This window comes from Malaclemys terrapin, chromosome 10 (genome assembly GCF_027887155.1).
Source record: "Malaclemys terrapin pileata isolate rMalTer1 chromosome 10, rMalTer1.hap1, whole genome shotgun sequence".
Lineage (NCBI taxonomy): Eukaryota > Metazoa > Chordata > Testudines > Emydidae > Malaclemys > Malaclemys terrapin.
The window spans coordinates 75620116-75633925 of NC_071514.1; the positions used below are offsets into that span (position 1 = coordinate 75620116).

General features: G+C 48.8%; 1 protein-coding gene across 1 annotated transcript in view; it reads right to left on the minus strand.

Annotated features, from left to right (window-relative positions):
- Positions 1 to 325: 325 nt before the first annotated feature.
- Positions 326 to 13810, minus strand: part of INTS1 (integrator complex subunit 1) — a 36754-nt gene continuing 23269 nt past the window's right edge. Inside the window, exons 29-48 of the mRNA XM_054042494.1 lie at positions 13521 to 13619; positions 12952 to 13076; positions 12047 to 12301; positions 11792 to 11951; positions 10869 to 11009; positions 10230 to 10410; positions 10027 to 10150; positions 9133 to 9263; positions 8911 to 8998; positions 7962 to 8188; positions 6835 to 6958; positions 6190 to 6323; positions 5590 to 5782; positions 5230 to 5357; positions 4352 to 4464; positions 3630 to 3743; positions 2438 to 2508; positions 1726 to 1817; positions 1455 to 1564; positions 326 to 930 (exon numbers count right to left, since the gene is read on the minus strand). Coding sequence (XP_053898469.1) covers positions 815 to 930; positions 1455 to 1564; positions 1726 to 1817; positions 2438 to 2508; positions 3630 to 3743; positions 4352 to 4464; positions 5230 to 5357; positions 5590 to 5782; positions 6190 to 6323; positions 6835 to 6958; positions 7962 to 8188; positions 8911 to 8998; positions 9133 to 9263; positions 10027 to 10150; positions 10230 to 10410; positions 10869 to 11009; positions 11792 to 11951; positions 12047 to 12301; positions 12952 to 13076; positions 13521 to 13619 — 2726 coding nt within the window. The 3' untranslated portion in view covers positions 326 to 814. The remainder of the gene's footprint in view (positions 931 to 1454; positions 1565 to 1725; positions 1818 to 2437; positions 2509 to 3629; positions 3744 to 4351; positions 4465 to 5229; positions 5358 to 5589; positions 5783 to 6189; positions 6324 to 6834; positions 6959 to 7961; positions 8189 to 8910; positions 8999 to 9132; positions 9264 to 10026; positions 10151 to 10229; positions 10411 to 10868; positions 11010 to 11791; positions 11952 to 12046; positions 12302 to 12951; positions 13077 to 13520; positions 13620 to 13810) is intronic.

Sequence of the window (13810 nt, forward strand, 5' to 3'; positions counted from 1 at the left end):
ATAATAAACAGTAATCCCGAATGTGGCAGCTCTGGCTGCCACAGCCCAAGCACGGAAGACAGACCCAGCAGATCTGGGCCCACCTCCATATCCTCCAGAATGGTTTTCTGTTTATGCAGCAGAAGGAACAAGGAGCAAACAAACCCTTCTGGCAAAGAGGAAGAGTCCGCTTTGGCTGTAGAGGGCTGCAAGTAGGTTTTCTGTAAAAGGCCTGTCTTGTGGAACAGCAGTCCAAAGGAAAGACGGTGAGAGAGCCTAGAGAAGGACGGAGCCTAACGCTGAGACGCAGTAATGCCAGCAGGGAGCAGAGAAAGGGAGCCTAATGGGAATTAGAAGAGTTTTAATTTAAAAAGGAATCACAAATAGTAACAATGAGTCTCTTGTTCTGTACAGATTTCTGTGTTCCCTCCAACGTGCAAAGGACAATCCAGAGGTCCAAGCTTAGAGAGCCCCATGGCAACTCTCCCTTTCCCTACGCCAAATGCTATGGCCTCCTGGATGTGACGTGGTGATTGAAGTCATAGCCACTACCCAACAGGAAGTGGTAAATGCCGTCCGAGATCCCAAGAAGGACATGGTCCCCTGTAATACGCCGTGCATAGAAGCCCTTTTGCTCCCACTGAAGTGATGTCCTAAGTAGGATCTATCCCTGTATTCCTTCAATCAGACCCCGGGCATGCGCTCTCCTTCTTCTGCTTAGGCTGGCCTTCCATGGTCACTCTCTCTTGTCCCCCCAGCCCGCGGGCTGGAATACAAGTGTTTCCTCACAGCGATTCAAGTCAACCGGACAAATCAGTTCCCAGGGCATCGATGTTCACATCATGGCTTCCATATGCAGAACCTTCAAGGACTCTGAAATCTGCGAGCTGGTGTCTATCTGTCCATACATCCCAACCAGAAAGGCCCTGTGCAATAATACTGCTGCATGCTCTGCGAAGGGGAAAAGAGAAGGGTAAGAGAACTGGTCTAACCAGTCCTGATTTACCAGTAACAATCATACGGCACAGAGGAAGTGCTAGGACTAGTCCCAGCAAGAGAAACGTCAGTGCAGCGAAACTAAGTTTTAAACTCTCCAGATGGGGAAAGGCAGGAACTACACACCATCACCCCCAGGCATACAATTAACACTCCAGACAAGTATCTGATGGATACAAAGCACCTTAACTCAGAGGAAAATTGCTACATGATCAGAACTATTTGAGAGAGAAGCCAAGGCTGGCAACACGAGGACTCCCTGCAATAAATCCCTTCCATGGCGTTCAGAGCAAAGCTGCCACTGGGCAGGCCAGCAAATAGCACTGAACCAAGTACCAATGTCTAGCGAGAACTTCAGTTTCCAACACAGACAAAAATAAATCCGACACTGAAAGCAGTTGAAGGAGATCCTCTGGGAAATCAGTTTCCAGCCTCTCACAGCTGAGCGTGCAGCAGTAAATGCAGAAGCCTAGACCTACCTTGGCAGAGAAGGGTGTATTCAGGCAGGTTTCTCAGCGCTGTCTGCACCACCTCAAAGTCTCGGCTGCCAAGGCAGTACATGAAAGTGGGGAGGAAGTCAGCAGCAATGCTGGGAACAAAACATAGCACCGTCACTACAATCCCCACTCTTAGCATCAAGGGTGCAAGAAAGAGTCAGAGCCGTACACAGGACAATGCATGGCACATGGCTGACAGAGGAGGAAGCGACTCAGAAGAAGCCTGGCATTCATGGATACCTCCATTTCTCACCTGGGGTTGTTCTGAATTGAGCGCAGAGCCAGGCTGAAGGCCAGATTCCGGCAGGACTCTTCTGAAGAGCTCATCAACTTTTGCAGGTTAGTCTGAGAGGAGACAAGGCTGATCAGCAAGAGATCCCATGGCGACACTGAGAACAAGCCCTTCAGACTCACATTATCACCCGTGCGGCATTGCTCCAGCCCGCCACCCATCTATCTGGCAGGTTAATGGTGAACCAGGGTCACATGCAGTGGATTTCTATCTGTAAGATCAGTCAGTTGTGAATGCTTTAAGCATCCAGAGCGTTTTTTCTCTTGCTCTACACAGGGCAATTGGATCTACATCCATTTCCCTGGTCCCTCATTAAGTTTTTCCTGCAGAACTGTTCCCCTTTCTCTCTAGACTGATATTATGGGGTGACAGGGACCCAGCATAATGAAGAGAAGGAGAGGGGAAGCGTGTGTGTGAGTGTGTGTTCGTGTATGTGTGTGAGCACACGTGTGTAAAATGCTTAGTGCACACACTCATGTGGCAGTTGAAGGCCTAAACTAATTGAGAAGGTAATTCCTCAGAACTGGCCTATCCAGAGACACCATGATAATGACCTGATAAAGCAGAAGAAAGGTAACACCTGAATAAACTGTGCAAGGTAGACTCTGCTGCACGGAATCCCCCATCACAGCAAGTGATCTTCCAATGCAACTTCTGGGCTACATATACTCACAGCAAAAAAGGAGAGAATTTCTGGTCTCCGTCTGGACATCTCATCAATGTCACTCAGCACCTCCAGGATATCTGGGGGGAAAGCCACAGATGGAAAAGGGTAACCTTCCTTCACTGATCCAACCAACACAGTGGAGTCAGCAAAGCCCCAAAAGGAACATCTGTCTCAAACACAAGAGTCCTCTGCTGAGCTATAAAGTCTTTCAACCTGGCATACAAAGCTAAAAGACAGAGATGATGCTTCAAAGAGGATCTTAGAAGGATGCTCTGTACTATGGATCAACACCTCCAGAACTGCCCCAGCAGAGGCCACATTAGCTGCTAGCATTGCTGTCTGTAGCAAGTTTCAGTTCTGGATCAATTTCTATTGTAACAGTGAGTGATCTTTATATAAGGCCTCATATCCCAACATCTTGACAAGCGAATCTGCAAACCATGCACACGCAAGGTTCACTTCCCCTATTTCCAAGTTGGCCAGCAGTGGGCTAACCCCACACAGTAATGTCACAGATCAGGATAGTGAAGAATACTGGATGTAAAGGATATTAAAAGAACCTTAGAGAAGCAAACTGTAGCTCCCTAGGATACTATGCTAACAGCCTGAACTTCTGTGGAGAGCACAAGGGGATTTTTGATAACCAAAAATGGGGGAGCTACATCTCATCCAAAAGACGGCACTTCCAGCAACACTGCACCCCAAATGCAGTGTTGACACACTGGTTCAGTACTGACCCATGGCAAAGTACCACCCAGTGAATCAACCACATCACTTCCCAGAGCACCTAAATTGCCCTGGGAGGTCTCCCATCCAAACACAGAACAGAGTCAACCTTGTTTAGCTCATGAGATGCAACAAGATCACGTTTCATCATAGTGGCTTTAGGAGACTTGCAGCTTCTCTTACAGGGACCACATGGTTTCGAAAACCATAGGCTATGGTTTCAATTCTAGATGAACTTGTCTGGCTGCGGGCGGCTTCCCTGCACAGGGCTCATGGCTGCAAGCCAGCTTCTCCTGTCCCAGCCAAATACCAGTTCAGGTGATTTTTGTCTATATGCTCCCTGTAGTTCTGGTCTAACATTCTCAGGAAGTGTGGCTGGGAGCAGCTACCATGTTCCAGCCAAGGGGAAGTGAGTAGAGTGATTCCTGTCTGTAAAGTCATGAGGTGCTCTGAGAAAGCTGTCCCCACTTACCCTCCACAGCCTGGCCCCTGGAGAGTCTCTTCATGTATGGGGCCATTTCCGCTGAAGTGAGGGGAGTGAAGAGGGACACACTGACCAGGGGCAGAGAGCCGGTGGCTGCTTCATCTGGGACAAAGAGAAATAGTTATCTCCCAGTCATTCTCTGCACATTTAAAATGAAGGCGAATCTGGCATTTCCAGCCAATGGATTACATCACTGCCTACTGTCCCCTTACCATGGCATCTGCTCAGAGAGGGAAGGGAGAGATAACGATCCTTAGCACCTGTAACATCCGCAGAATTTCCTAAGGGACAATCCTATCTGAAGTCGGGATGATGACTATGAGCAGGGAAGGAGCAGATGTATCCTTAGGAGATCTTCCTGAAGAACTAGACTAAAGACATGCAGAGGAGAGCAGACTCCCTAGCTATATATACACACACCTTTGGTGCTGCTATTCCACTGCATTGGGAAGCTCCGAGAGTTATGACAAGTGAAAAGTCAGCATTTACCCCTTCCCAGGAACTGGTTTTACTACTGCTGACCAGTTCCTCACAAGAATGTCTATGAGGACACAGCCTTCACTCTCAGTTCCTTTCCTTCCCCCTTCACTGTTCTATTAGGGCTGGGAGTGCAGAGCTCAGGATTAAGTCCACATAGAAGCAACAGAGCTCCAAAGCATAGCACAGGGGTAGGGCTCACTGATCTAGCCCAAAGAGTTACACACACTCACCATCCTTTTCTTCTGCAGAGCCTCTGTCCAAGACCCCACTCTTACTGGGCAAGCTCAGTCCAGCCAAGAGAGATTTCAGCATGACTAGGTCACTGTTATCTGATGACAGGTCACTAAGGTGAAAGAAAAGGCATCTCTGGCATAAAACAGCAACAATCAGCTCAACATCCGGGTGTGAGGAGAAGGAACAAGCTGAGGGTACATGTATGAATGTGAACGCGTGGGGAAGAGGAGCAAAGTAACTGTGGGGGAAGGAGAATAAAGGATAGAGAAGACAGAATCAAGCAGTGGACAAATAGGTGTCAGCCGACGAGACAGAAAACAGACAGTAGCCAGAACTGCTGAGGCAGCTACGGCAACTCCAGTTCCCTCACTCCAAGGGGGGCCAAAATATATTGTCCCGGGTACTTGCAGATGGGACCCTGTATCCACTAGTCCAAGGGAGAACTCTGCTGCTGCCTGCCTGGAAACGTGCAGTGTCCTAGGTGTGAGAGTTAGGAAACCTAGGTGCTATTCCTGGAGTCTGTGTGAGCTGCAGCCAGTCTCTTAATTGTCCTGTCCCTCATTTTTCCCCATCTGTAAAAGGGACACTATTGCTCGTGTACCTTTTAAAAGCACATGGAAATCTCCAGGGGAAAAGCACTGTAATAAAAGCTAAATAATAACTTTGCTCTTGTTGTTTCCTATCTGGTTAGGAGACTGTGACTCCAGCAATGTATTTATTTTTAAGGTGGACAGCAATCCCAACAGATGGCCCTGTGCCTGTGCATCAGCAAAAACGACTGACTTTGCTGGCAGACAATTAATGCCAGGTAGCTGGGCAGTCACAGATGGGAGGCACCAGAGCAATGGGAATAAGGTCAGAACAGAACACTTACTGGAGCGGGTCAGAATGTTTCTGCAGGAAAGACACAGCTGCCTGGGCATTGCACGTGATGTACTTGTGAATGAACTGGACGAACTTGGTGATGAAGGCAGCCAGATGACGTGAGGACTTCCTGTAATTCTGGAAGGATGGAGGGAAACCACACTTAACCAAAAGCACTAACACCCACTGGAAGCCTGAAAGTCCATGTGTTGTCCTTCCCCTCCCCGTTCATGCACACTGCCATGTATTTGTACAGGCACACACAGTAAACACACATGTAAACTGTGACACACAGCACTCTGAGATACCAACTTCTCTCCCTAGTGGTTGGCTGGCTGTATGTAGTCTGTAAAAGGCAATGTTCTCCTACCAGCAGCAGGCGAATGAAGGAGAGAAGACAATCCCATAGCGCCCCCTGGTGCTCACTCTGGAACACCTGTGGCTGAAGCAGCTCCAGGATCCCCAGGACATGGATGAAGAAAGTCAGGTGGTTCTGTTGTCGAAACTCCTGGAAATTAAGATGTACCCGGCCATGGAGCAGAGCTGCGATCATTGGCAAGTGTCTGAAATGCAAAAGTAAAGCATTAAATTCCAAAGCCCTCCCAGAGCAACTGGGTACCAGAATCAACCGTAAGATATTCAAGCTCATCCCTCTCCTCACCCTCTGCAAGATTTCATGCTCTGATCCCTACGTCCACGACCAGACAAATCCCCCTTCCCACCACATTTCTCTTCTCTGCTGCCCACCTCCAAGGGACTCCTTTACTAGCAGAGGCATCACCTCATTGGGAGAGACAGCCAGCAAATAGCTTGAGTGGGTCTGCTGCCCATATCATGCTCCAGGGCTATAAACAGGTTTGCAGTGGGAATGTCATTCTCGTTCTGGAGCGAGTGCTAATACTGACACAGAGTCCAGCTGAAAAGGCTCCAGCCACAGGTCTGGAGAAGAGAAGGGCCAGAAGGGCAGTACCTAAGCAGAAGGATGGGGTGAGCCACAGCTAGCTTCCTGCAGGCCATGTTGGCATCCCACACACGGCTCTCAGCGGACTTGGAATCGCTGGCTTCTGCGAGCAGGGTGATAAATCTGTGAACCAGGGCATCAAGCTAGAAAGAATCACAGTTAAGAAAACAAAGTTCAGTGGAGGAGCAAGTCTTCAGCCTATTGGTGGGGCTCCAAGTCTCCTTTTAAGTAGGGAGAGGGTTAAAACAAATTAAATTTGATTCTCAGGTAAAACTTGGGATAAGCCATCAACCTTCCAACCAGCAAGGGATCTCAAGGCTGCACATTTCTCCTTCTCAGATAACAAGGTGCCTAACATAATCTGGGAGAATGCAGGCGTGTTAATTAAGCCTTTCACACACAGGAAAAAACCTGCAGTCTTTGTATTGCCGGGGTTTAGACAAGGACAAAATGTTAAAAGTCCAGTGTGTTCTGGAGTTGAGGCAAGCGGAAGGTGGGAGCTCCACATGGGATCACGGTGAAGGCGGCTATAGTCCAAGGCAGTGTGTTCGTTCTTTTTGCCACCTGCCTATCAACTCAGCTCCCATGCTCGTCACATAGACTTAAAGAACGGAGAAGCATACTCTGTTGCCTCTACGTCCCTTTACTCCTTACTTTGCAGGTACTGCTGTCTGCAGCCCCTTCCCTGGTCAGCAGTGTCTCAGGCATGGGCACAAGGAGCTCTGGCAGCTGTAGGTAGATCTGCAGGAGAAGGTCCTGGCAGCGTTTTCCCACTGAGCTGAAAGAGAAAAGAGATGACAATACACGGTTACATCCCTAGGCCCAGGAGAGAGTGCCTGACGCGTATCAGAGGCCTTAATATCCACACTCAGCTCCTCCCCAGCTGCACATACTGACAACCACCACCATGCCGCTGTCTTACTAGCACTGCGCTCTTCAATAGCCTTCTTAGAGCTGCCTGCTTTTCAGAGCAGTTCCATGGAGCTTTTCAGTGAGACTGCCTCCGATTCCCTAGCAGAAAGCACTGCAATTGTAAAGCTGCCACTGGGCATATGGCAACCATCAAGTCCCTCTTAAAATCCCAGAAAGCAGAGTTTCCACACAACATCCGTGTTAAAAATGCAAATCCTACCATCAAAGAGCGAATCCCTCATTTAAAAAGTAATTGTAGTCAAAAGTCATTGTACAAAATGGCCCATTCTGACTCAGCACACCTGCTCTCCACGTGGCTGAGTCGCATCCTGCATCAGCAGGGGGACAGACCAGATAACCTAGAAAAGTCTTTTCCAGCTCTACTATAGAGGAGTCCAGGGTTTAGATCAGCTAGATTTACTGACGTATATGTGCTCTCTTCCTGTTAGCACTGCAGAGGCCATATCGCTACAGAGAGCGGGCTGGGCTCCATTCTGCCTTCAGCACAATCATCAAAACAGTCAGCTCGGTTCCAGCTGCAGAACGGATTACCAGTGACAATGTTCCAGGTAGAGAGAACATCACGCGACTTGCAGGGCTGGCAGCTAGAAACACAATTTTTGATTTGTAAAATGGAGCAATCTGATCTTGAATTATAGAAGAGAGAAATACAGATGCCCATAGTGTCACATTCAGAGTCAAAATGTTTCCAAGCTGACACGAAGGTAACAGATCGGGCAGTTTCTAGAGGCAATCCGAAATGCAGCAATCCTAGCAAAGCAGCCTCGGCAAGTCTCATTTGGGTCACCTGGCTGCCCAAATAGCCACCTAAATAACTGCCAAGCTGCCGTTCGTTTTGGCATCCTCACCTGCTGCCCCATTGCTGGATACAGCCCATCAGATACTCTGTTACTTTTTTAATACTCTCTAGGTCTCCATGACAACAGCTGAGCAACAGGGGTAGCCGTGATTGGATGAGCGTGCAGGAGGCTTCCTCTGTATTCTGGCTTCTGGTTTCCGCCTCAGCCAAGATCAGCTCAACCAAACTGATCAACTCTGATGCCTTTAACTGAAGCACAAACTCCTCTCGACGCTTCTGTAACACAGCACAGACACTCTCAAGGTGAGTCCCCGGGCAAGGGCTGGCTAATAACCTTAGTCACATGCTCTCAAACAGGAAGATAATCTTTTACATGACAAAAACTCCCTTGGTACCTTAAAAATTGCACCATGCCCAGGGCTGGGAAACCAGGCAAAATATAATCCCTCACCCACCCCCAAAAATGAGGGCCTTTGCACCTCCCTTCTGTACCCCAATTTTTCACAATGCATCTATTTCCATCCCTTGGCATCTGGCTAGGAAAGAACTGACAATTCATCCACTACACAAACTGGGACAAAGAGCTCCCCATTGGGGGTGGCTTGCACTCCCCAACCCAAAGGGAGAATTATTCTTTCACTCCATCTGTACTTGCCTGCTGGGCAGTTAGTTCTGCAAAGGTATAGCTATGTGGCTACATTTTCACTAAACTCCTAACAGTCTCTGCAAGAGCTACAACCAGACACTTGTTTTGCTGCAGTAAAAGTTTTACCTCTGGGCAAATTCACATTTATTTGCATCAGTTCTGAACCAAAACTGTGAATCACCATCTCCATATATAACTGTAGCACAGCAGATTACAAATGTGCTGGGGAGCAGGCAGCAAATCTGCTATTCTACCCCTGGGTCCCCCAAAACACCATGGAAAATCAGGCAGTATGAAAAGCACCTTCCCTTCTCCCATCCTGAGAGGGACTGTGCAGGATTTAAACCACTACCTGAGGAGTTCTCTGGTCCCTTCCCTGCCAGATCCGAGGGATGTGAATACAGGCCCACAAGAAATCTAAGGATGCAGTCGGGTCAAACCTGCCAGAAGACAGAAAAATGTCAATGGGTACAAGAGCAAGTTTGAGATTAGAGACGCCATAGCCCTGAGTTGATAGATTCTACAAATCACTAGTGCTTTGGAAGAATACAATATTGGTACCTGAAAGACTCACCTTTGCTCCCGGTTTTTGCAAAGCAGAATCCTGATGCACTGGTGCAGTGTTGTCCAGCTGGACTGGTGAGTGAGGAGAGCCAACAGATATGGGCGAAAAGAGGGCACCTGAGACCCAGAATAACCTTTAGTCTGGAGAGAACAGGGAGAGATGGAAATATGAATCCATTTTAGGACACTTAGGTAGAGGGGGTAGGAGTAGCACAGGAGGGCTCAGATACACTTAGAACAGAGGATACAGATTGTGCATGGAACATGGAAAATGAGGACTAGGGAGGCAGTGAAGCCTAACAGTTAGAGCAAGTGATCAGAAGCCAAGACTGATGGGTTCCAGTCTTGACTCTGGCCCTGCATGTTCCTGGGCAAGTAATCCTCTCCAAACCTCGGTTTGCCCATCTGTAAAATGGCAAGAAAGTCCACAACAGACCTGTGGCTAAGTTAAGTAACTGATATCTGTACAATGCTGAGAGAGCCTGGCAGAAGGGGGCTACAGAAATGCCAAGATTCCAGGATGGCAGTGATATGGAGTGCAAAATCCCACCCAGAGAAGAATTCACTACAGGCCCTCAGAGACAGACTGTCCTGCTCTGGAACTGGCATCACTGTGTATAGCAGTGGGCTCCAACCTTTTTATGCCCAAGATCACTTTTTGAATTTAAGGGCAACCCAGGATCTATCCCGCCCCTTCCCCGAGGGCCCTCCCACTAGGGAGATCCTCTAGGATCGACCATTCGATCGTGATTAACTGGGTGACCACTGCTGTACGGAGTGCTCTTATCAGTGGAGCAGAACAGACCATTTCTCCCACTAGCTAGTCCAGTGGAAGAGACTTGAAGGCTGCGACTCAAGAAAGGGGCTTTTGTTTAAGATTAATTCCTGGCTGAGAGATTCTTACCTTGTTCCAGGAGAACAGCAACTTTTGCTGGAGGTCTGGGCAGCTGCTGATTACTTCAGGGTCCAGCATCTCCAGCCAGTCATTGAGAAGGCCTGAGGAGGGCCCTAGACGAGCAGCTTCAGCACTAAGAGCACAGTACAAATATCAGGAAAGGTGCCACAAAACCAGACAGAGTGACCAATACCAACTACCCCAAGACTTACCTGCTGCTATCCAACTCCTTCTTCACAGGTGTCTCCTCTTTCTCCTGGAGCAGCAGAGAGCTCACCACAGCAATTGGTCTCATGGCAGGGAACCTGGCTGTGGTCTCAATCGTAACCGAGAAGAGGACAGTCAGAAGCTCCTCCAGATAAGGAGAGCGTGTTTCAATCAGACCCTGAAGGACTAACAGAGGGAGAAAGAGAGACTTCTCTCAGAGGCTTTGGGAGGCAGCAGGAAGTTGGTGAGCCAGATGATTGTACCTTTCATGAAGCCAGTTAGTATTGCACTCCCTTAGAGTGAATCTCAGTGGGAGACAAGGCAGTCTTGGAACTGCCCTCTTTCTACAGTAGTTATGGATACTCTACTATTCACTATGGAAGCAGCACCCAGCAGTATGCGGTGTTCCTCAGTTCCTGTCCCTGTCCCAAGCAGCTTATAAACCAATATGACAGAATGCAACAAAAGGAGGTAAAATGAGACAGGAGCAACCTTCCAGTAGGTCAGAACCCTTGATCCAGGAGACCAAAGGCAGTCTCCCCAGCTCTGCACTCCCACCAAGCAGTGGAGCAAGCATGCACATCTCTGTTCTGTCCTCAATACCAATCGCAGTTCCAGAAGGCAGGGCGGAAGGGTAGCCATACCTTTGCTGAGGAGTTCTGGCTCCACATTACACTTCTCTCCAGATTTCAGGGTTGCAATGATGGCTCGTACAGTGGAGCTGATCACATCAGGATCACGACGGAATGCCAGTGCTTCTGCCAGGTGCAGGAACCCACCTCGAACTGCAGGGAATCACAGCATCAGTACCACTAAGCCACACCAGGGTCCTCCTTTAATCAGTCAGCCAGCCGTGCCGTGGCTTCTTTCATACAAACGCTTCACATGACTCCTCTTTCTAAGAGCTTAACATCTGAAACCTGCACACACTAGCACTTTCAGCCCATCAACCCCCCACCCCCCGCACTGAGAGTGCTGGTGCCTGCTTCACAAGCATATATGTCTAGGAGACCCTATGGTCAACCCGAAGGCAGCTAAGTCCAAACCTCAAGCTTGTACTTTCGGCTGTGCTCTCCGGATCCCCCAGCCTTGGAACTCTGGCCAGATGATGGACAGCAAAACAAACAATGGGGTGGAACTGTGTCACCTTGCAGTCTCTTGCCAGTGTTCAATCAAGGACAACTACTTACACATCAGCAACTCTGATTTCCACAGTCCTGAGATTCCCTCCAATCCCACCAGCCTATGCTCTAAGAAGCCATCAGCTGATGGGCCTTCATCGCAAATCATCCTAATGATGAATCGTTTTGGCTGTGTCCTGTCCCTATTAATGCCGCTCGAACAACATGTGGACACGAGCACAACCTAATCTCCCCCTTTCTTTTTCAGTCTGAGGAGTTTCTATATTGCTCACCACATGCTGAAACAATGACAGTCCACCCCATTTCATTCTCAGAAAGGGGGTGGAAAAACAGCCACAATGGACTCAGGATCAGGTTCTGATTTTGACCCTTCTCTGTCCCACTTTGTCCACTCCGGGATGCACACTCTGCTTAATGCCTCTTACCATCACTGATCCTATGCCTTGAAGAGTACTGCACAGCAAAGGACTTGAGCTGAGCATGCAGAGGTCCATCTTCCACAGCAGGATTCTCCAGCCACTGCAGCATCTGCATGAGGACTTTAAAGAAGAGCGAGGAGAAGGCGGTGTCCTGGGGTACGCAGCGCTGGGGAGAGAACACCAAAAATTACAGCTGTAAAGCTAGGGAAGGTGCAGCTGGGAGTCCTGGTGGTGGGCAGTGTTTGTACGAAGGTGACTCACCTGGTACTGGCACAGCTGACGCATCAGTGGGCAGGAGATAAAGTGGTTTCGGTGCATGGCCATCACGAGAGCCCCGCTATGTGGAGAGTTCATCAAGGCTGCCACTGCCTGGAGAAGACGCACTGAAATCCCTGTCACCTGTGTGTTCCCTTGGCGGATGCGAGCCAATTCCTGACCCAGTGCCTGCTGTAACGCCAGGGAGATCGGGCGCGGGTTCGAATTCTGCCAGCGGGGATCCGGGTTCAGTGGGAACAGCTGACAGAATATTGGAAGACAGCAGGCTTGTATGAGAACAAAAACAAAAGGACCATCTGCACAACAACAGTCACTGCCTCAGGGGACTGGTTACATAGGGTTGTTCCCTGAAATGGAGAAATCACACTTGGCTCTGACCGTGTACACTAGAGGGAACCAAACGGTCCCTTCTTTCCAAATATTTTAGGGACCTAGGGAGGAACAGGCAAAGCAGTGTCTACATAGATCAAATAAGACTACTGGTACTAAGACCCTGCATTTACACAGCAACTATTGTCGAAGGATCCACAAGCACTTCAAAAATATTACCAAATTAAGCCTGTAGAGCTACACAGATAGGGAAACTGAGGCACAGAGCAGTTAAGTGACTTGCCCACAAAACTACTAGTGGAAGAACTAGGTCTCAACCTCATGCTCTAACCAGAAGATCTTTCCATCAGTAATTCCATTATCTTTAAAACAGCATGGGCCCCACCACCAAAGACTTATAACTCCCTCCCCCCAAGCACTGTGAAAGCAAGTGGTCAGAGTCAGGCTTAGAATGTAGGTGTTGGTCTGGAAAAGGCACTGCAGCTGTTGGGCCCAGGGATACAGAAGGGGAGCAGCTGCAGACAAACCTATTCTCTAAATGACAGATGCAGTAGCAATACCTGAAGAAACATGCCCGCCAGGTCATCCTCAGGACCTAGGACCCGGATCTGAGTCAAGGCCCGGATCCTGCTCTGTCCTTGTGGGGTCTCAGGACTAGTTTTGGGCTTTGGAGTGTCAGCACTGTCTGCAGGGAGATTAAAGGAACACTGTTATAGGCAAGAGTTACCAATTGGGGCCCAAATGAAGAGATTTGCCCCAGTTTTACAAACCCCAAACCAGTAGAAAGGTAAACAGCAGCCTTTTCTCCTTAGAGCAAACATGAGGAGCTAAACAACATGGAGAAAAATCCAAGGGTAGAATTTGTTGTAATAAAATCCTCCAGAGAAACCAGAATTCCTCTCCTAGCCCAGGAGTGGAGATAAGGAAGTTCTAGCTGGGGCTGGTGTCCATTGGTGGAGCAGTTTGTAGGAAGGGGACTGATCTCCTCTTTCAGCCTGGGAGCAGCCTGAAGGACAACAAAGCAACCCACACTTCAGAAAGACAGACTGGGTCTGGGTCTGACACAGGCTGAGGTGGAGGACTGGTCAGTTCTTTGTTGTGAGAGTGATTAGTGTATGTTGTGCAATACCTCGACGTGTTGGCAGGGAGGTGGTGAGCAGGGAGTGGAAGGTCTGCCCCCCCGTAGCTCCTCTCTCATGCTGAACCTCTACGAGATGAGCCATGTAATCTGAAAAAGAACAAAATATGAAGCTAGATACAAGATGCTACCATGTGGACAGCTCCCATTCTGCAGGGAATTTACACACCCCTCTGCATTCCGAGTAAGCAGAGAAACCCCAGCAAGAACAAACCCTGTTTCCAAGACAACCAGAAATCACCCCCAAACAATCCCCAATCTCTCGCGAGCCAAGCTAGAAA